The sequence below is a fragment of the Takifugu rubripes genome, chromosome 7 (genome assembly GCF_901000725.2).
Source record: "Takifugu rubripes chromosome 7, fTakRub1.2, whole genome shotgun sequence".
In the NCBI taxonomy this organism is placed as follows: Eukaryota; Metazoa; Chordata; class Actinopteri; order Tetraodontiformes; family Tetraodontidae; genus Takifugu; species Takifugu rubripes.
The window spans coordinates 9,014,062-9,034,212 of record NC_042291.1 but is presented as its reverse complement, the minus strand read 5'-3'; the positions used below and the strand labels follow the sequence as shown (position 1 = coordinate 9,034,212).

The following is a 20,151-nucleotide window of genomic DNA, read 5'->3' as shown; positions in this document are numbered from 1 at the left end:
GCGTCCATGTTTCCTACAAACTATTTTAATAATTCATTGTTGTAATATAATTTGAACTTTTTAGAATACTACCACTAATATGAAATTGTAACAATATTAAACATAGCCAAAAAGCTTTGTGTATATTTGTAGCGACAGGCAAATATTCATATAAAAGGATTGGAAATGAGCAATAATGTGCACACTTGTGGCGCAACACCTTCAGAAATATGTACTTTTACGCTGAAAAGCTGAACCGGAAGTGCGCCGGTATGCAAAGCTAGCTATCCTTGATTAGCCACGTCATGTAAACTTCTCTGTGGGGCAGACCTCATGTAGTGATAGCAAGAAGGTGTATAGTCTGTAGTGCTACATTTTTAAAGTTGGGTATATATTGTTAAAGCTCGGCTGTTATCGTAAAGTAAAATGTCAGATATCCAGGATTGGTTCAGAAGCATCCCTATCATCACCCGGAGCTGGTTTAGTGCCTCAGTTGCTTTGCCTCTTATTGGTATTCTGGGATTGGTTGATTTCAGGAACTTCCTGTTATTTCCAGATCTAGTCTTCACCAGATTTCAGGTATTTTGGTGTTGTTGTTAACTATTTCACTATGCGTGTTAATTTCCCGTGTCTTACAGTCGCTGTGAATGCTGTGCTTTTGATTTGGCCAGTGAGTTAGCATGTTAGCTTCCAGCAGGCCTGTCCTGACGGCCAATCAGCGCGCGAGACGCGTCAGCTCGCGATTTTCCGGATGTCAAAATCTTTAGCAAAACAAGATTTCCTCTTTAATTATTGTTCTGCTGTGAGGCTCAGGAGTGTCTTAATATTGTTTAACCAGGTAAAGAGATCTGTTGGCGATATGATATATGGAATAAATTTAGATGTTGTAAACTGGACTGACGTGGGGCTATAAATAGTGGACCTGCAGCAACCTTTTGTGGTACATCCACTGTCAACCCAGGCAGAAAAAGTGAGACGGATCTATTGGGTTACTTATACAAGCAAGATTCTTAACTTTGTCACACTTTGTGGTTAAATTTTAGTGTTCTAAATGAGTTGTGTTTAAACAAAGCAGGGACTGTTCCAAAGACCCTTTGAGCACGTCAGAGTAGTGGAGTATAAGCTAAAAGGCCTCAGTTTTATTAAAATGATACACAAAGAACATATCTAGTGAAACTGTTTTATTTTAGTCGTGGAAAGTAGTTTCCTTTGTTGAAAAATTGAAATGATTTCTGATCCTCATCGCCTCATCAAATGTTATGGTTGTATCTTACCTTAAAAAAAGAAATAATCTCAAAATCCTGCATGGAAGTAGAGGAACACCAGCCGTCAAAGTGTTGTTGTTTGCATTCCAAACAAGAATTCACGAGTTTCAAGGAGAGCTTTGAAAGTCTGTGGCATTGATCAAACCCGGCTGCAAAGACATCGCTGGAATTTATATCTGGTTTGTGTGTTTCAGATCTGGAGACCACTGACGGCCACCTTTTTTTTCCCGACTGGGTTTCAGTATCTGATCAATCTCTATTTTCTCTACAATTACTCCACTCGCCTGGAGACAGGTACGATGACTGGCCTCGGCTGCTCACATACACAGTCACTGTTTAATTGTCCTAAATTCTATTGTGGTTTGATTATTTAGGCAGTTTTGATGGCAGACCCGCAGATTACGTCTTCATGCTCCTCTTCAACTGGATTTGCATTGTCGTATCCTTTGGCCGGCGTCGCAGGAAACCAAAACCCCCTTTTTAAATGCTGTATTGTAGTCGACTAAATATGGACACTTACTTGTGCGCACAGGGCTACCTTCCTCTTACCTTATTTTCCTCTCCACCATTGATTCCAACTCCCTGCTGCAGTACTCTTTCATCTCCCTTCCTTTTCTTTCATCTCCCTCTCTGCAGCACTGTGTCATGTTATTGCAGATCTGTGCCAATGGTCCGGTGTCTTTCCGCTCCTACAGAGCATACAGACCCAATCTAGGTCAGATGCAGCACCAGTGCTCTCCAGTTCTGACAGTTCTAGTCTATATCAGGACCCAATCCAAGTATAAACAGCAGCCTGATCATAGATGTGGGACTGATTAGTTCCTGGTTGCTTAAAGGGGAACAAATTTGAAAGATTGTTCTCATGTAAAGTTATTGTTCTTGACTGTTTCTGTAGATATCTGCAATGCTGATAAACATGCGAGTAAGGACCTTTTCTCACAGTCTATTAGATGCGTAACATCCTCACTTGCGTGTTTTTAATAAAGTTATTCTTTATTTGCTTGTCAGCTGCTCATGATCCCAATGATCATGTCGGTACTGTACGTTTGGGCCCAGCTCAACAAAGACACTATCGTGACCTTCTGGTTCGGAACACAGTTTAAGGTACCTCCTGTTCTCCCACCAACAGCCACCAAATCACTTATTCAAGTACCTTATTGCTGACATCAACTAAAGCTTTGTAGTGTAAAGCCTTGTCACAATGTTGTCAGTTATTTTGATATATTTTTTCCTTCTAGGCGCATTATTTGCCTTGGGTCATCCTCATGTTCAACTTTGTCATCGGGGGATCGTAAGTAGCCAGTTTTTCTTCACAGCACAGTAAATGGGGTCTCTTTAAATGCACAGTTCAGCTTCCACAAATGCAAATTTCCCTGTGGTTTGTGGAGCTGATGTTGCATCTGGATGTTTGTAGGAGTCGTTCATTATTCAGAATCAGTGACTTTATTCGTGTTCTAGTCCAGACTGTGCTTGTCGTTGTGCAGCTTTTTAAATGAACTGACGGGAAACCTGGTGGGTCACCTCTACTACTTCCTTATGTTCAAATATCCCATCGATTTTGGAGGCCAGGCCTTCCTGTCTACACCGGACATCCTGTAAGTATCTTTCCTCACTTGGGTTTTACTGCCTGTGACTTTGTAACATTTGCGTCTCTGATTTCCTGTTCTTGTTTTAATAGTCTTTTATCCTCTTGGCTTCAGGTATCGGTACTTCCCCAACAGGAGGGGAGGTGTGGCTGGCATTGGAGTCCCTCCCACCAGGAGACCAGCTGCACAGCGGCCGGGGGGAGTAGGCCGACACAACTGGGGCCAAGGCTATCACCTGGGGGCTGAATGAGAGGGGAGCGACAACCGCTCGTAGCAAACAACCGCGCTGTTGACGTTTCAGGCTAAAATGCTCGTTTTCTCTCGTTCTTTCCTGTCTGACTGAAGTCTTTGTCCAAATTCATGTAAAAAATCTTTAATTTTAGAAGCTGTAACAGGAAAATATTTGAGAAAACACATTTTACTTGACGCAGAACTATAAAATGGGATTCAGAGTCTGGCTGGAGGCCCAAGACAACAACAAAGTGCGGCTGTACTGTAGGTGCTGCTGGAGGTGTTGGCCAGATCAGGAAACCTGAAGAATGTTCTCTGGTGATGGTTTTCCTTTTTTCATTTGACATCCTCCCTCACCTCCAGACCCTGCTGTCGGACTGTAAAGACCAGAGATGCTGCAGCTGGACACCAGCACGTTTTGCGCCCCCCCCCAACTAGATTACACTGTAATTACCAACGCACCAAGTGTGTCGTCAGAACCCGAGCAACATTATTCAGAGTGGATTCTGTCTTCAGGTGTTGGTGTCAAGTTTTTTACAGTTTGTTTTATGGGTTCTTTTTGTAAATATAACAAGTTGTTCTATTGCATCATCGGTGAGTGCGTCTTAATTTTCGGATCATCCCTGCATCAGAAATAACACGTTTCTGTTCAATTTATCTGGAGGCGCCTGATTATTTCAAATGAGTTAAAATGCCGATCTAAAACAGCCCATCGATGTCCTCCGTTCAACTCCGTATTTTGACATCAAATTTAGTTTTTCCCCCTTGTTTGATGGTTAATCCATAATTTCGAAAAAAGTACATTGACTCAAAATAGCAGCGGTCACATAATACACAGAAAAAAGAAACGGTTAAAATAAATCCTAATAAGGTCTGAACAGTTCAAGTGTGGTGTTTAAATCACCTTTTTTCATTCTTTTTAGCACAATTATTTAGTGCTCCATTCCCGATCAAATCTCCACTTCCTGATGCACACAAACACAATTAACACAAATGCGCAGGTGTTTGAACAGTTGGTCGTGTATTTATTGAGTTACAGCAGACCTAAAAGTAGAAAATGAAAGTTATTTTTTTTCCCTGCCTCAGCCAATAAAGTCAACAGTATCCCAGATACTCAGGTCAACAAGAAAATAAATTGGACATTCTTCCACAGATCAGCTCTTAAACTTAACGAGTTTTCTTTGTTCTTGACTCAAATCACAGGTGCTCTTGAAATATTGTTGAAGACAAGTTCATGCAGGAGGTTTGTGGCAGGTGGAGAGCTTAACTCCCATTTTCTATTTTGCCTTCGAACAGAATCAGAGACGTCTGTGCAGAATTGTTCTTTTGTTTTGCTCCGAGGACAGAAATGGACCGAACTCAGTCCAGTTTTGGACGCGACGAGACAAAGCCGAGAGGCATCGGAGCGAAGTGCTTTCACAGATTACAGCCGAGCGAAAAACGGACGTCCGGCAGGAGCTCCTGCCGCCGAGTCATGCGGGGGGGGGGGGGACGCCAGCACGAATGCTTTTGGCGAGATCGGTCAAAAATATTTCAAGTCTCCCGAACGAAAGAAGCTAAAACCGCCGCCGTCGCCGGACTGCGTCCGCTTCGGGGGCGGGCGGCGAATCGTGGCGCAAGAAAGCTGAAAAAGGCAGCATGGTGCAATCAGACACACTCAAATATATCCTCTGTATCAGGAGAAATGCATATTCGGTGCTGCTTAAGCGCATTAAACATGCCTCGTTTACTGACGCGAGATCAAGCTGGTTAGAAAGGTGCCGGCGTTGCTGTACAGTGCATTCATTCATGTCGCCACGTGTCATCTGACCCCGCTGGACCGGGTTCTCGGCTGCATTCAGGTCGGGCCAGAAGTCCTCCGCCGAGTGCCCGACCCCTCGCAGGCCGTCTTCACACCCCCCCGGCCGGAGTAAGTCAACGTGATGCAGCAGGAGGAAGCGTCCAGGCGTGTGGATACAATCTAATGCAGCTGAGGGAATATTTGCAAGTGCTGTCAAGAAGTACCCATTATGAGTAGCCTGCAGGTGTGATTTGTTTGTTTTTGTTTTTTGTTTTAAAAAAAGGACTACAGGTAATTATACTCTGGGATCTTTAAACCAACAAAAACATTCCAGGTTTAGGGGCACCAGTCTGGCTTAAAAAAAATTAACAACCCTCCCTTACCTTTAGAGCAAAACTGTACAGATGTAATAAAGAAAATATTTACACAGGTCCGTCTTTTTAAAAAAAAAAGAAAAAAAGAAAAAAGACTGTTAGTAAATCCTGTCCAGCTTTAACACCCCCCCCTCAATGTCTGTATCTGAAGCAGCGTCAGTGCTCCGACTGCCATAAACTCCCAAAGTTCCCGGTTGTAGTGATGACGTCATGGGCGGTGACATCACCGCCCTCTCCTTTGGTCATCTTCCGTGATCGTTTCTGACACCTCGAGTCTGCGATTTCACCCGACCTGGAACAGAATCACGGTGAACTTACCGCTACTGGAATCTGGACTTTTCATATTTCATTTTAACTCCCGATTGATGTGGAATACAAGCAACGGAGTTGCTCCTCTCAAATGCTAATGGCCGATGGTGGTGTGACCCAAATATCCTCCTGCTGTCTTTTGGATGGATCAATTAGAGGTAATGACACTCTGATAACTTCCTGCTCAGCTGGAGGCTGCAGCTGCGGCATCTTAAAGGAACCGTAGCCCCATGGTTCACTACCCATTTATTCCAGGCGCTTCCAAATCTCCAGCCTCTCTGCCCCCATTATCAGCTGCTGATAATCCAGTCAACTCGCAGGGAATTTATTCAGCATTAACCTCAACAACCATTAATGGTTCTGTTTTGGTACCGTTTTTCTTTGACTATAAAGCTTATTTCTGTTAGAAAACCCATTAAACAATAAAAAAAATACAACTAGCATGTAGTTAGGTAACAGCTAAAGCTCTGTGGTTGAATTTTATTTTAGGTCTCATTGGTGTTTAATCGTTTCCTTTAGCTTTTCCATTCAAGCTTTTAATCCTTCCGAAGGGATATTTCAGCCTGTCCACCTACCATCAACCAGTGACCTTCCCAGGTTGCTCTGCGCTCCGGACATCGTTGTCTGTCGCTGTCCTCTGTCGGTCAGCTGCTTCTTTGCCGTCCGGTCTGGTCCGGATCAGGTCCGTCACACTGTGAGCTATTCTGTCAGTCAACCACTGGACTTTGTCTTGGTCGGACAGCTTGGCCTGCACTGCTGCCGCAGCCACGTTTTCACCAGCTTTGTCCTGGACTGCAGCAACAGGAGAAGATTTAAAAAAAGAAACCCAAAACAAACATATATAGCACAAAAACCTTCACATCCAAATCCAAAGCTCACCATGCGCAGCTTTGACTCCAGGGGGAACGTCCTCAGAGCCCTGTCCGTTTTGTTCCTGGTCCGTTTTCCGTTTCAAAGGCGGGACTTGGAAAGCGTTCATCCAATCGAGGGCTTCGCCGTTCTTCAGTGCCGAGCGGTGGTCCTTGAACCAGCGGACAATGTCGGTGCGTCCCAGACTGGTTTGGACCTCCAGCTGACTGTACTCCTCAGGGGACGGCCACTGAGTCCGACAGAACATCTGACAATAATAATATTTATATTATTTCTCTTATTTGAAAAACATCACAGCGCACCCTTGAGCTTCGTTTACAGTTTGATGTATGGACACAGGCAGATTTAAATCAGCCGCGAATCACGGGACAATATAGGTCATTCCTCACTGTCAGCCCATGAAATGCGCATCAGAACATAAAGAGGCAGATATCTCGTGGATATATGTTCCATTTATAGGCTCTGTAATCCTAAGGGATGCTGCTATTTGAGACTCAACGCTCATGCAGCTCCTGTCTCGTATCCCCCCCCCCCCCCCCCCAGATCCGACCTTGCAGCTTCCTGCCGTCTTATTTCACTTCTAAAATTAAAGCATCAGCAAATCCCATCACGGGGTGTCAATCACCCGGATACAGGCGCAACTCTTCTCAAGGTGAATCGCTGGCACGCGTCTCACTTCACATCTTCATTCAACAGTGCGATGTCATCGAGTCATCACTCTCTTTGTGGTCACACCTTGTTACGGTCTTCATACATTTTTTAGCCCAACTGCCAGGAAAGATTTCTCAGTTTGTGTTTGGACGTCGCCGTATCTTTTCTTACCTCTCTGAGGAGGGCGAGAGAGCGACTGGTGATGGGGACGGGGCTCATGGAGGCCGAGAGGACGGGGGGGTGCGGGGAAGAGGAGGAGGACGACGTGAGGATGGGGGGCGAGGCCGAAGTGGACAGGGTCGGCGGGTGAGGGGAGGACGCGGCAAGCACGGGCGGGGACGAAGGGGTGGAGGAGGAAGAGGATGAGGAGAGGGCAGGCGGGTGAGGAGGGGAGCAGAGATTCTTCCCGTCCTGCTCTCGATGCGAGGCCCCGTTCAGCAGCGCCACCGGACGATCTCCTCTGCCGTCCAAGTTCTTTGAAGCCATGGTGAGTAGAGCCTTCTCCATGTTATCCCTCAGCCCCCTGCGCTCAGCAAACCAGCAGTCCACCTCCGTCCTGGACAGCCTGGTCTCCTGGGCCAGCTGGTCTGCAGCACGACAGAGCTCAGTGAATCGGATAAGCTATGCTACCTCGAAGGATTCTTTTTTTTTTTTTTTTTAACCTGGGATTGTGTTCTCTTTCTCTCTGCAGAATGAAAATGGGCTCATTAAAACATTTATGCTATTCGTGTCATGCTGGCACCATCCAGAGAAGAGCCGGCAGCTCATCTTAGTGAGAGTAATTAAGTTACACACAGCAAACGTAGAGAATGAATAGATCACCAACAGTAATCTTCAAATCTGATACTGTGGCCTATGGTGACATAAGGAAATGTACTACTGAGCCTAACTAAAGACTTGACTGACACCAAAGGGCAAAGGTGCAGGTCTTTACCTAAATCTGCATCTTTTGGGGAGCTGCTTCGCTGAAAGCTTTCCTCTAGGGCCTTCAGTTGCTCCGCTGATTTGCCCTTCACCCTCTCCAGCAGGGGGAACTGGCTCGGCATGGCTTTCTTTATAGGTATATCTTTGGGTGCTGGTGTCACCTCTGCTTTCACCAGCAACGGAGGGGCAGGGACACCTTAGAGAGACAGACAGTCATGAAATTAGAGAGTGTAAAAGTAATCTAAACAGCTCACTGTTGCACATCTAAACTAGCTACACCTACTTTTGAGATTAAGGAGCCTCTGTTCACTGAACCACTTCTTGATCTCCCCTCTGGACAGCCCAGTCATCTCAATCAGCCTGTAGATCTGAAATAACACAAGATATTTTGATATTTACTTGCAACGAAATTTGCATTTTAAGGTATAAAGTATCACTACACTTTAAAGTAAAAATAAGCCCTTATGGTACAAAGAAATGCCATATCACTCACTTATTCTTACCTCATCTTCCTCAGGGAAAGGACACTGCGTGTAGCTGGACCTCAGGACCGAGAGCTGCTCGGCTGTTTTATTGGGGTCAACAGTGAAACTAAGCACTTTTGAAGACACCAGCTTCGTCGTGGCGATGGGCGCCGATATGGCCTGAATGATGGAGGGTCGTTTGCTCTCTGTAGCGATGGCAGGAGACGCCAGAGGACGTTTGAGCGACTGCACCACCTGAGAGTCACGGGAAATTTCTATCTTAATCTTTCAACCACAATGTCCATGTCAATCAATCATCCTTTATATTTTCATACCTGGTTGGTCAGAGTGAGTGCCAGAGGTGCACCAGTTACAGTGGAACCGTTAGCGACAGGGGTCAGGACCAGGCTGGTCTGTCCCAGGAGCTGACAGGGGAGCGACTGCAGGACGGAGGCGCCCGGCTGCAGGGGTTTGGAGGCCGTGGAGTGGGCAGAGTGGTTGGTAGACATTTGGGAGTTGAGCTGCGGAGCTACAACGGCAAAGGTCTGAGGTGCTGAGGAGATTGTGCCGTTGAACATTTTCTTCCTGGCTTCTTCCACCTGTCAGAGACAGATTAAAAAACCATTTTAATTCCAACTGGTCACATCAAAGAATAACTATTGCTCTTTAATATAACAAAAGGGGCAAGTTAAGTAGAATGAGTGGAACGTGAATTATAGATTTTCAGTCCTGTGGGAGTTCCGTCCAAAAAATATAATAATAATAAAAAAAGCAGAATTCTAAAAACAATATCTTTATATCTTGCCTGCCTGCTTTTATGCTCTCCTCTTGACAAGTGAGTAATGATCACGCTTCTAATGTAACACGCAATCCCAGATTTTTCCAGTTACTATGGCAAGAAAATGATGACTAACTGCTACCTCCTCAGGGGACCAGCTGATGCCTTGTTTGAGCCTCTGAGTGGTGAACCAGACTTTGATTTGCTCCTCTGGATGCTTCGAGGCTGCGGTGAGCCAGGACAGCTCCGCTTGCGTCGGGTAGGGGAACTTGTTGAACGACGAGATGAGCGTCAGGTTGTCGTCCAGCGAAGGGTTGTATTTGGTTGTGTTGAGGGGCACTGCAATCTTCGGCACCTGGAAATATAAAGTCAGCAGAAGCACCGAGGTAAATTTGGACAGGAGACCTTAAACCCACAGAAAGAATGAAGAAATTGAGGTCTTATATACACATTCTCCATTTGGGGATTTTCCATTCAGCTTCTGAGAACAATGTGTTTGTATACAGTTGCTAATCCCAGGACACGGTGAGGTTTTGCCGGTGTAAACCAGAGCACAATGATGCAAGTGTTCTGGCTGCAGCGGGCGTCCTACCTGGGTATAGTTTAGAGGCGGCTGTAGCGAAGGCATGATGTGAGAAAGGCCATCTGCTTTGAGCAGGGTTGACTCTGGGATGATGACGGTCCCGTTCACGTTGAGCGCTGTGATGGGTTTCTTGCCCAGATCTGGGGCCAGTTTACCCAGCTGAAACTCTGTCCGTTTGTTGTCCAACGGCGGCAGTTTTGGCTTCACCGCCTTGACCGTGAAGGGTTTACTGGGCGGCGGGAGCTCCTCGCCTTTGCCACCGATGGAGCTGGAGGTGTTGTAAATGACTGCGCTGTTGCTGCAACCCTCTATCGTCTGCTCCAGGATGGTTTGATTGTTCATTTTGATGCGTTTGAACTTGAAGTTGCTCTCCCCCGGGTGACACCTCTCGTTGTGCTCCGTCAGGGTGTCGAACTTCTTGGTGTTGAAGTTGCAGACGGCGCACAGGTACAGGGGGTTGAGGATCACGTTTGGGTGGTTGGCGTCGACGTGCTCCTTGAACGTGTTGAGGTTCTGCGTGGAGAAGGGGCAGTATTTGCACTCGTAGCCCCCCTGCTGCCTGCGCGGAGGCTTGGACAAGTCTGGTGGCTCGGTGGGGAGTTTGTCTGGAGCTGTGGGGGGGTCCGTTTCAGCACACGGCTGCATCTCTGCGGCAAAATCCACGTCGATGGGTTTCTCCTCAGTATGGTTGTTGGTTATTGTCTGGTAGACAAAAAAATGTTTAAATTAAAAAAGACATTTTCCTCTAAATTCATAAATCATCCACAAAACAAATCTGTTTTCATTAAATTGGACCAAATCAAATGTTATTGGCTGGAATACTGCACCTCTTCTGAGAAATGCCTTCTCACTTTGTCCCGTGTAGCTATATGCATGATGAGCTGGCATCAAAATCCAATTTAATAACAAAAAATATATATAGAAGCAATAGATAAATACTACTCTCATCCTGCGAGAATGGTGGCCAAACTTATGGCAGGTGTCGCCTGGGTCAAACGCCACCGTCTGGTGTTCTCACCTCCATGTCGTGAGATTCATCCGTCTCGTCGTCCAGCTCCACCATGGTCTGGTCTTGTCGGATCATACACGGCGTGGAGGCCTTCCGTCGGCTGGACATGATGATGGCCGACCCTGGGTTCCTCTGGGGGGGACTGCTGCCCTCACTTGGAGTCTACGCGCGCCCAGTGCTGATGCCACGGAGGCCGAGGAGCCCAGGATGCAGGATTACTGCCACTACTGGGTCTGGAGGACAGCGTTCTCTTGGGAGGAGACTAATGGCTGAAGAGCAAGGAGGGCAATGGACGGTGATGGTCTGGTAGAGAGAGGGCTGCTGCTCTGTGGTGGAGGCTGGGCTCGCTGACGGCGTCAGCTCCAGTGCTCGCTAACCTGGAACGGCATGACAGGATGCTACCTGATGGGGGAAGAGTGCACAAAGTAGTAATCAGAGCCATATTCTTTACGGCGATACCTTGATTTTGCCCTGTTTTATTAACCTTCATTTGCCCCTTTTTTGTTGTGTATTATCATCATGATGCACTTGTGAAGGTCTCCTCATACAAATCCCAATCAGGACAATTTATTTTAAGGAAAAACAACATTTGTCATTTTCAAGGGCAAGCAGACGAAGCAGTCTGTTCCAAGCACGCCGAGGAAGGCGATCTGCGGGATCAGTGAAGATCAGACGACACTCCGCTCCAAGCAATTTTTTAATTTCCCGTCAAATTCAAAAATCGATACAGCTGCCACAGACCCGAGAGAGAGAGAGAGAGAGAGGCAGCATGAGGAGTGAAAGATGCGTAATGAGAGCTGAACTTATCTGACTGGCATCGTCTGCTGATTGTTGTAGCCTCACACAGAAGCTCCATGTAAAAGTGAAACGGGTTCAGGCAGCAGAGGCTCACGTGTAATTTCACACCTCGTTTGTTTACAGAAGGGAACGCTTGTGATAAATTAACTCTGCTGCGATCGCACACTGCCATCAGCGAAGCGGAGCTTTAGGGTTCTGTTGCAGCTCTATAGGCAGCCGCTGTTGCTGGGAACCACGCTGGGGTCACATGACTTCATCTAGACCACCGAGTCTTCATCACACTGCACCAAAGGCAAGGAAGGCGTCATCTGCGAGCCGGCTCAGTGTCCCGAGATATCTCAACTCTTCAAACAACCCACAGAGGCATCATTAGGATGCAGACTCATTACCATGGTGTTGCTATAGCAACCGCGGACATAGAACTGTAGTGAGGTAGCTCTTACGTTGCGTTACTGTCAGGAAGGGTATCTTCAGGGACGACCCAGCTGCACGTGGAACCATTGGTCCTTCGGGACCCCCCCCCCCCCCCCCCGACTGACTCTGGCCAAACAGTCTGAAGATGCACCTTGACTACAATTCTGCCACCTCAGTGCTGACGCGGCTCCCAGCACTTCGTGGACGCTCAGATCGGGCGAGGGCGTGCCGGGGAAGAAAACAGACCTGAGCTGCTAGCGAAGTCTGTTATCTCCCACTGGTGTGGGGGGGGGGGGGGGGGGAGAGTACATGCGGCTAACTTTAGGCGGTCTATATGACTAAGCCATGTACGCAGTAGCTACACAGCTTTCTAATGAATCTGCAAACATTTGCTGCGAGTTATTGGATGACGGACCCCGCTGTGCATGCTAATCAAGTGGCCATTGAGTCATCTATGTAAAAGTGTCGACAACACAGACTCAGAAGAGAGCCTGAGTCAGAAAAGGGAGCGTTATCTTACATAAACCTAAACACAAATAGATCTGCAGTCCGATAGGCCGCAGGCGAGATTGACGTGCGCGCACAGACTGACAAATAGTAAAGCTTGTAGAGGCTCAAAATGCTCTCTTCTGAACTGGTTTGAGTGGAAGAGGGACGAGCAGCTCCCCCACGGCAGGACTCATCCACTACAGAAGTTTAGATTTATTTCCATCACAGAAACCGTGGTCATCGTGCTCAGCTGCTTGTGTAACGTCTATCCCGCTCACCGTTAGCCTCGCTGTGCAGACCAAACTGCTGTGCCAGAGCCACAAACTCCCTACTGTCTGAATGCTCATTAAACTTGTATGAATAGTCAGCCTGACAGCCCCGTGCCAGCCGATTCTGCCTGTTGTCTGACTGTCCCTCTGATTGGTACATTACATTAGCATTCGTCTTTTTTTGAAGCACTTCAATGCTGCCAGCCACGACAGTGATGGCTAAAGTTTTGGATGATGCCTACACGGAGAGGACCCAGTGGAAAACATTACACATCCTGGGAACTGTCGACTGTATGAAAACGGACAGATGATCTAATATAGAGAAAATATATAGTGCCATAGGAGGCAAACAAAGCGGAGAAAACAAGCCTTAGATGAGTCAGAGCAGCACAACAGACTCCAAGTCTATTTCTGTGCATCATTAAAGAGATCTTTGTAAAGTGTAAACGCAGGAAAGTTAGACCGTAGTCCCAAGAACTTAAACTGAAAAAAAAGATTCTGGCCTCATCTGTATCCTGCAGAGGTGAGGAGCCATTTGGCTGCTATGGAAAATGGCAAACAGAACCTCCGCATGGTGGCTTCAATACCGTGGGTGATGTGTGGATCCCAGAATACACCCATAACTGACAATTGGAACGCACTTTTCTTTTTAATGGATCGCTATGGTAACGGCTAGGGCCGATTGCCGACAAGACTGCTGACAGCCGACATTATCACAGCAACCTGTATGTACCGTCATCCTACATCAGTTGGTGAAAGATAAGTTAGCTAGATAAGCTAGCTGGGTCGTCCAGGCGACAGAAGGTACAACGCAGTTGCTTCCGTGTACAAGCAGTTGGCATTGGTAGCCGAGAGCTCTGGTGAGGTCAAGTCGCTGTACCAAGGACGTGGAGCACATGACGCATCAAGTGCTCTGAGCTACAGCGCAACCCTACACATTCTGAGCAAGAAGAACCAAAGCTGATGCAGAAGGAGCAGAGAAGCCGTATAATCGCTAAGGCAGACAAATCTCAAAGAGGTTGGAGAGCGTCAAAGCCCTGCAGCGTGCGCGCTTGAAGCCACGCATGAAGTTCAGACCGGTCCGCGCCGCTATAGAGGTGTTGGATAATACATAACGCGACACAAAAGGAGTGATGCAGACGAAAGCGCGGCTGCAACTTTGAAACTCCACCTGATTTTTTTTATATTGCAAGGTTAAAAAAAAAAACAACAAAAAAAACAACCACACTGCAGTGAGAGGGACAATGAGTGCGTCTGCATCGTGTGGGCGAGGAGAGGCACTGCGGCCATTAATACAGCGTGTCCCAGCAGGGGCGGCAAAGGCAGGGTTTCGGACCGTCGCGGAATTAATTTAAATCTCATCACACAGCTCCCCTCGGAGCCAGAGCCGCGCTGCGTTCGAGCCCTTCCCCGGGATGTTCTGCATAGCAACAGAACAGACCTACTTATCCTGAATCAGAACGTGGAGACGAAATACTGGAAAGGCAAAACAAAGAGTCAATCTGTGAGTTAAGAATGTCGGCCGATGATCTTTAACGTGCCCACCGGCCTCCTTTACACGGGGCAAAACTTGGAAAAACCGGGACTGACAGAAGCCGAGACCGTTTGTCGCTGGGTGACCTTGTTAGGGCTCCATCAGCAGAGACAGAGCGGCCTACATTCAGCCTGACGGAAAAGTACCGCCGACCCCTCGACGCCGCCAGATCAGCCCTCCGTTTCCCCCGGCCGGTGTCACGCTGAACGCAGACACAAGCCTCGGAGCGCCGGTCCTGTCTCCGCGCCGAACACACACAGGCACGCTGGCGCACACAAAGGGCAAGCTTCAAAAATACCCAAGTGTCACCTACTCCGGCGGACGCTTGTTACTATGGCAACACTGTAGCCAACACAGAGCGTGCGCAGGTCTGCTCATGTTGATGGAAGAACCCAGCGGAGGTCATGACGGCGGCGGCGCTAAACGAGCTCACTTCAACAGATGGCAGTTTTCACACGGTGGAAATGAGTTATATTTCCATGTGTATAAATTCACTCCTGTGTGTAAATTCATAACGCTGCATTTAGGTGTGGGGGCTGCAGGGGAAGGGTCATCCTGCAAATCAGGTCGCCGCTATCGGCAGGGGAGGGGGGGTTCGAGGAGTATTCTATACGTAGAAATGATTTGTATTAAAGTGCCGTTTCGTGTCATGTGGTTTTTGTGTTCGAAACCGACCTTTACACGTGATTGCACATTGGCGAGGAGGCGTTACGTCATGCAAACTTTGTGACCCTTTAGTTTGTGGTGCTGCGGTTGTTTAATGCTGCTGTGCAACCAGAGTGAGGGGTTGGGGCTTAGGAAGCCGCTTCCCGATCTCCAGGTGGGCCTGCCTGTGCCCTGCCAGCTGAATTTAGTGAGGCCCACCCTCCCCTTTCTACCCTAAACTTGAAATGTGGGGGGCGCATTGTGGGATCGAAGAATGGGAGCCGCTTCACACCCACGTCATTACGCTGGCACGGATGACCTACATCAGACACAAACAACGATTGTGTGCAACTTTTTCGCACAGTTCTGCCGTCCACACAGCATTTGAGCTCTAAAAAGGATTTACCCCCCCCCCCCCCCCCCCCCCCCAGTGCACGCAGGGTTAACGGGAGGTGGGTCTCATTTCTTTCCTTTGTTCCTCCAACATGTTCTGTGCTCTGGAGTGTTACCCAGGTGCCTCTCCCCCTGCAGCACCGTCTCTCTCAGACACCACCCATCCTCCCATGCTCCTCTTGTCGCCACGTAATTGCTAAGCCCCGCCTCCTTGCTTCCATCACGATCTTCCTCTCAGCCCCACCTACAGGTAATGCGCTCACATCTCTGGTTGTCTTAGTCACCAGGTTGAAAAAAAAACAACAACTGTCTGATGTCTGATGGGCTGTGGAGGCAGAGGCTCAGCAAGGAGAGGACCTGAACCAGAACAAACAAACAGCGCCAATGCTAGTGATGTCATCAAGCGGGACCGGCTGCGGTGACGGCATCCCGCCTGCTCCGCACCGAGTCACTCGCTTTGCCGAGGGAGCCGACGGGCTCGATTTCACAAAGCGTTTACAAAGTGCAAACCACTGGCGACCTTCAAGACAGGAGAGGCCAGGAAAGGATTCCCAACCAGGGATCATCAGGCAGCGTTGTCAAGGCTCGCCCCGGAAACGCCGGGCTGCCTCAGAGCTGATTGAAATCTGCCTGTGAACCGTTAGACCGCGTTTTCACGGCTCTACCGTTGTTATGAGGACTCGTTTACAGCATCAAATCCCTTCTGCACAACCTCTCGACTCAAAATGAAGGCAGGATTACTTCCACCCGTCTGCTACCGATTTGTGATGACGGCAAGTTTCCCGTTAAGAAATAAAGCCATTGTGTTGGTTTAGAAGCCCTTTTGGCTGGATTCCACCAGAAAACCGATGTTAAGACAAGAAAAATCCTCTTCAATTTCAGAGCTGCATGACATTATGAGACTATAGGCAGGTCCTGTCCTCTCTGTAAGGAACTGTCACACAAGCTAGTGCATCATTAACAGGAAAGCTAAAGCGAAGAAGGAGCCATCAACCAGATCAATTTCATCTGAGGAAGTCATTTGCCTCTCTTCGTTTTTTAATTCATATTAGAGGTTCCATAAATCTAATGCTAACAAACATTAGAGGCATCAGATACCTTCAGTCAGGTCCATCAGGTGCCATAATTGTCATTATTAGCCTATTTTAGCTTGAATCTAAGCCGGCAGACAATTTTCTGACCTGAACTGTGAATAATTTGTGGTAGTTTGTATGGTCAGGTGGGCAGGATTTAACCCTAAGAGTTGATTTTAGTGTTACATTGACACTTTTCTTCTCCGTCTCATGACAACAGCACACTCAGATGGACGGGAGGACCACTTTTAAACATCACGCAAGCTTGAAAAATCACCATTTCACAAGTTAATTTAGCCCCAGCAGGTGTTTAAGATCGACATAAACACGTACAAGCACTGCGGCGGCTGTTGCACAGCAACCGATACAATGTTTTCTGGCGCCGATGACGTCCCAGCTGTGGCGGGGCGGCCGACAACCACGCCTTCACAAATCTTTCCAACTTTGTTGTGTGTTTTTCTACGCTTTCTCCTCACACGTGGATAACATGCGTTCCAGGCTGCTGTCGACGGCGCCTCGCATGACGGCTGGGCGCCTGCTGCCTTTGATCAGCAGGAGCCCTTCTTTCTTTTTCTTTTTGGTTCCGTTTAAAAGCTGATAAAAGCGAGCGGGTTGTCGTTCCGTATTACGTAACATTAGCTGTGATTTGGCAGATCACAAGTGGGACCGGTGAGAAGAACAAACGGGAGCCCCCCCCTTCATATTCACGTGGCGAGAGCAAGAGTGCGCGGTTTCACGAGAAAAGCCAAGTATATACCCAGAGGAATCGCTGATAATGGGTACGTGGGGGGGTGGGGGGGTGGGTTAACTACACCGTTCTGATCAAAGTTACATCTTCGACGGATCAGGCTCCACTGCTGATCAAGGAGTGTTTAGAAATCCAAGGCGCCGAGGCCTCGCTAGCATGAAGGAAATGTCATCTTGGGAACAAAATATTTCATCGTTCACAGCTTAAGAATGCCGGGAGGGGGGGGGGGGGGTCTGTTTTACTTAAACTGTAAATGCTGACAGGACAGGGCGCAAACAGGTGCAATAAGAATTACACCTTCACAAATCGGTTGCCAAGGCTGTTTATCGCAGATCAGAGGGGTCCTTTATTTTACGTCTTCCTCGCGGTCCTCAAACGCAACACAACCGTTAGTTTATCATGTCTGTGTGCAGTACGTAAATGAACGGACTAAAGGCCGGGCGTTCGGCCGCTGAGCCCCCCCCCCGCCCCCACACACACCCCAAGATTCATGGAAAACTCTCGTGAAAGATGCTGCGGGGCCATGAAATCCTGATGTGCCAAACACAAAGACGATATGATCTGGGAATAAATAAAGCAATAAAGCGGAGGCACGCAGCTGCAAACTTACTCAGGAGGGGAGTTCAAGTGGCAGGTTTTCAGTTTGCCTCCAAAAGAGAAAAAGAGATGGAAATGGGGGGGAAAGTTGCTGGAAGGAAATGGAAATGAGTCCATGTAAGAGAAACAGATCCATCACTTACAGGAGTCACGCTATTGGCACCGGCGGTGCACTTAAGCGCTCTGGAAAAACGTCGCCAATGCCGGAGAGGGTGTGGCTTTGCACCATCCGTGATGGTCGGCAAACGGGCTGTAATTGAGGCTTTAAGCAATCTGGGCAAGAAGGTAAACAGAAGCGAGGGAATCCAGAACAACAGACTTGGAAGAGTCTGAGCAAAGTTGCCAGTCATGCAGGGCGACGACCAGGTGCACGTCTGTTGTTGTCTTTCTCAGCATGTCTCCATAGAAATGTCAAACTAGCCGGATCAGGAGAGGCCAAAATGTGCGCTCCCGCTTCCCGGAATAGGGGTCAATTCTGTACAACCGCCACACTTTCTAATTCAAACCGAGCTGGTGAGACAGGAAACGGTGAAACACACTCAAACCGTGTCAATTGACCTACATTACGGGGGCAGAGCTGCTGTCTGGGAAATGATTCCACTCCACGCGTAATTGTGGCATGTCATGATCTCCATGCGTGAGGCGTTCAAATGCTACCCCGTATGACCGCATGACGCAGGGTGACGATTCCGGCCCTTGCGAGAGGCTTTAAACGGGTGAACTGAGGACATCCAGGCGGCCGACGGTTCGGCGAGTTCACAACCGAATCCTGAATAATCACAACCACGCCTGACTTTTTTTTTTTTTTTTAAACCTCCTCCCGCATCGGAAGCCTCCAAGTCAGCTTTACGGCTCCAGCGCGGCGGCGTCTGCATATGCAGCCGGAGCCGCTGTTTCGGATGGGAGGAGGCGTCGCGGGGGTACGCCTACACCGGAGTCGCGCAAATCAAAGTCTATAAACAACGCCGGAGTCCTAAAAGTTGCACTCGAACGCCGCGGCTGATGCGTCGGAGCGGACAGGCCCGCGGAGGACGCCGAAACGCGCCGACGTCCACGTCCAGAGCCGCCGATGCGTGACACGCGGGGCGCAGAAAGGAAAAAAAAAAAAACCCACTCTCCCCAAATGTTCCCCCCTCTCGCCATCGACGTAACAACATGTCGGCAAAGGACGGCCATGTTTTGCTGGTTATGTCGACGCGGGGAGGAGGAAAAGTCGGCACGACGTTTTTCCTCCTCCCCGCCGTCTCCCAGCGCCGCCGCGGCGATCCCGAGTGAAACTTAAAGAAAAGGGGCCATTTAAAACTTAGCAGTGACGCCGTTTGTTTGTTTTCCGGCCGCGCAGGTGTCGCTAACGGAAGGCAAAGTTCAAGCAACGCGATAAGTTAACACGTTTATTTCGCTCCCGGGGCGCATGTGGATGTTCGCAGGCGCCCCCAGCGAGGGCAGAGGGAGCCCATGAAGAGGTTTCCGGGGGGGGGGGAACTACAGTTTTAAGTTGAGAGGCTCGGGTAGCCGTGCTGAGCCGAGAAGGGGGGGGGGGGGGGGCATAGCAAGAGTTGTTGTCCGTTTCCTTACCTGCCCTCGACGTTGGTGCGATGCTCCGGGTACCGCGCTACGACCCGAAGGCGAAAGCCGAACCTCGAAATAAACCCGATGCGTTCGGAGGCGCTCTCGCGGCGGTCCAATAGCCGTGGAGACAACAGGCGACAGGAAAGAAAAAAAAAAATCGGAGATCACAAGGAGGATCTACGCCAAAAGCCACATGATCGCCGACGTCAGAGTACGTATTTGCATGCCGTACCGGAGCGTCGGTGTCCGTCCGTGGCGGGTTCATGGTGTTACAGCGACGAAAAGTTCCCGAACGGGTCGGGGGAGAGTGACCCGGCCGCGGTCAGATGACAGGGAGGGGGCAGGTGGCTCCACGCAGCGTGCCCGCCGATGTGGAGATGAATGAAGCGCGTCCCGGCGCCGTCAACCTGTCACTATGTTGCTTCCTGCCCGCCGCCGCTCCGACCTGATTGAATATTTAAGTACCAGAAGGGGCGTTTGGAGCCCCAAAAGTCCCACCCTCGCCCCCCCCACCTCCAACACGCCCACCCCATGTGGAGTTGCTGCAGTGCTTCATACAGCAGTGTGTGTGTGCGCGTGTGTGCGCGTGCGTGTTGCACAACTCCTGCAGCTTCGCAGAGATGACACAGTTGCATCTAGATTGTCAAAGGTAAACCCGAGGTCAGCTGTTTTAGGGTTATGCTGCCTGAAGAAGCTGCCCTCGTGTGACACAGAGCGGAAAAAGATCACAGACAACAGCGCCACCCACAGGAGCCACCGGGAACCGACCGTGACCTTGATCCGTGTGCAGTGTGCAGCCGTGCACGGAGGAACCAGACC

At 48.8% G+C, this 20,151-nt stretch overlaps 2 protein-coding genes across 4 annotated transcripts; one reads left to right on the top strand and one right to left on the bottom strand.

Moving 5' to 3' along the window:
- Nucleotides 1-236: 236 nt before the first annotated feature.
- Nucleotides 237-3,649, top strand: derl1 (derlin 1). The gene is made up of 8 exons (XM_003965945.3): nt 237-558; nt 1,439-1,538; nt 1,619-1,683; nt 2,140-2,166; nt 2,253-2,348; nt 2,483-2,535; nt 2,729-2,839; nt 2,945-3,649. The coding sequence occupies exons 1-8, from the start codon at nt 406-408 to the stop codon at nt 3,078-3,080; spliced, it is 741 nt and encodes a 246-aa protein (XP_003965994.1). The 5' UTR covers nt 237-405; the 3' UTR covers nt 3,081-3,649.
- Nucleotides 3,650-4,063: 414 nt separating this feature from the next.
- LOC101061638 (zinc fingers and homeoboxes protein 2-like) lies at nt 4,064-19,698 on the bottom strand. Of its 3 annotated transcripts, none has more exons than XM_029838360.1 (12): nt 19,565-19,698; nt 10,813-11,205; nt 9,804-10,496; nt 9,354-9,566; nt 8,769-9,032; nt 8,473-8,688; nt 8,253-8,337; nt 7,980-8,165; nt 7,217-7,632; nt 6,404-6,641; nt 6,100-6,316; nt 4,064-5,507 (listed from the first exon to the last, which is right to left on the bottom strand). In XM_029838360.1, exons 2-11 carry the CDS (start codon nt 10,909-10,911, stop codon nt 6,102-6,104), a joined length of 2,625 nt encoding a protein of 874 aa, XP_029694220.1. In that variant the 5' UTR covers nt 10,912-11,205; nt 19,565-19,698; the 3' UTR covers nt 4,064-5,507; nt 6,100-6,101. The 3 variants fall into 3 exon arrangements, with proteins under 3 accessions (XP_029694220.1, XP_011603680.1, XP_029694219.1); XM_011605378.2 differs by lacking the exon at nt 19,565-19,698 and adding an exon at nt 19,339-19,475; XM_029838359.1 differs by lacking the exon at nt 19,565-19,698 and adding an exon at nt 11,288-12,095.
- Nucleotides 19,699-20,151: the final 453 nt, after the last annotated feature.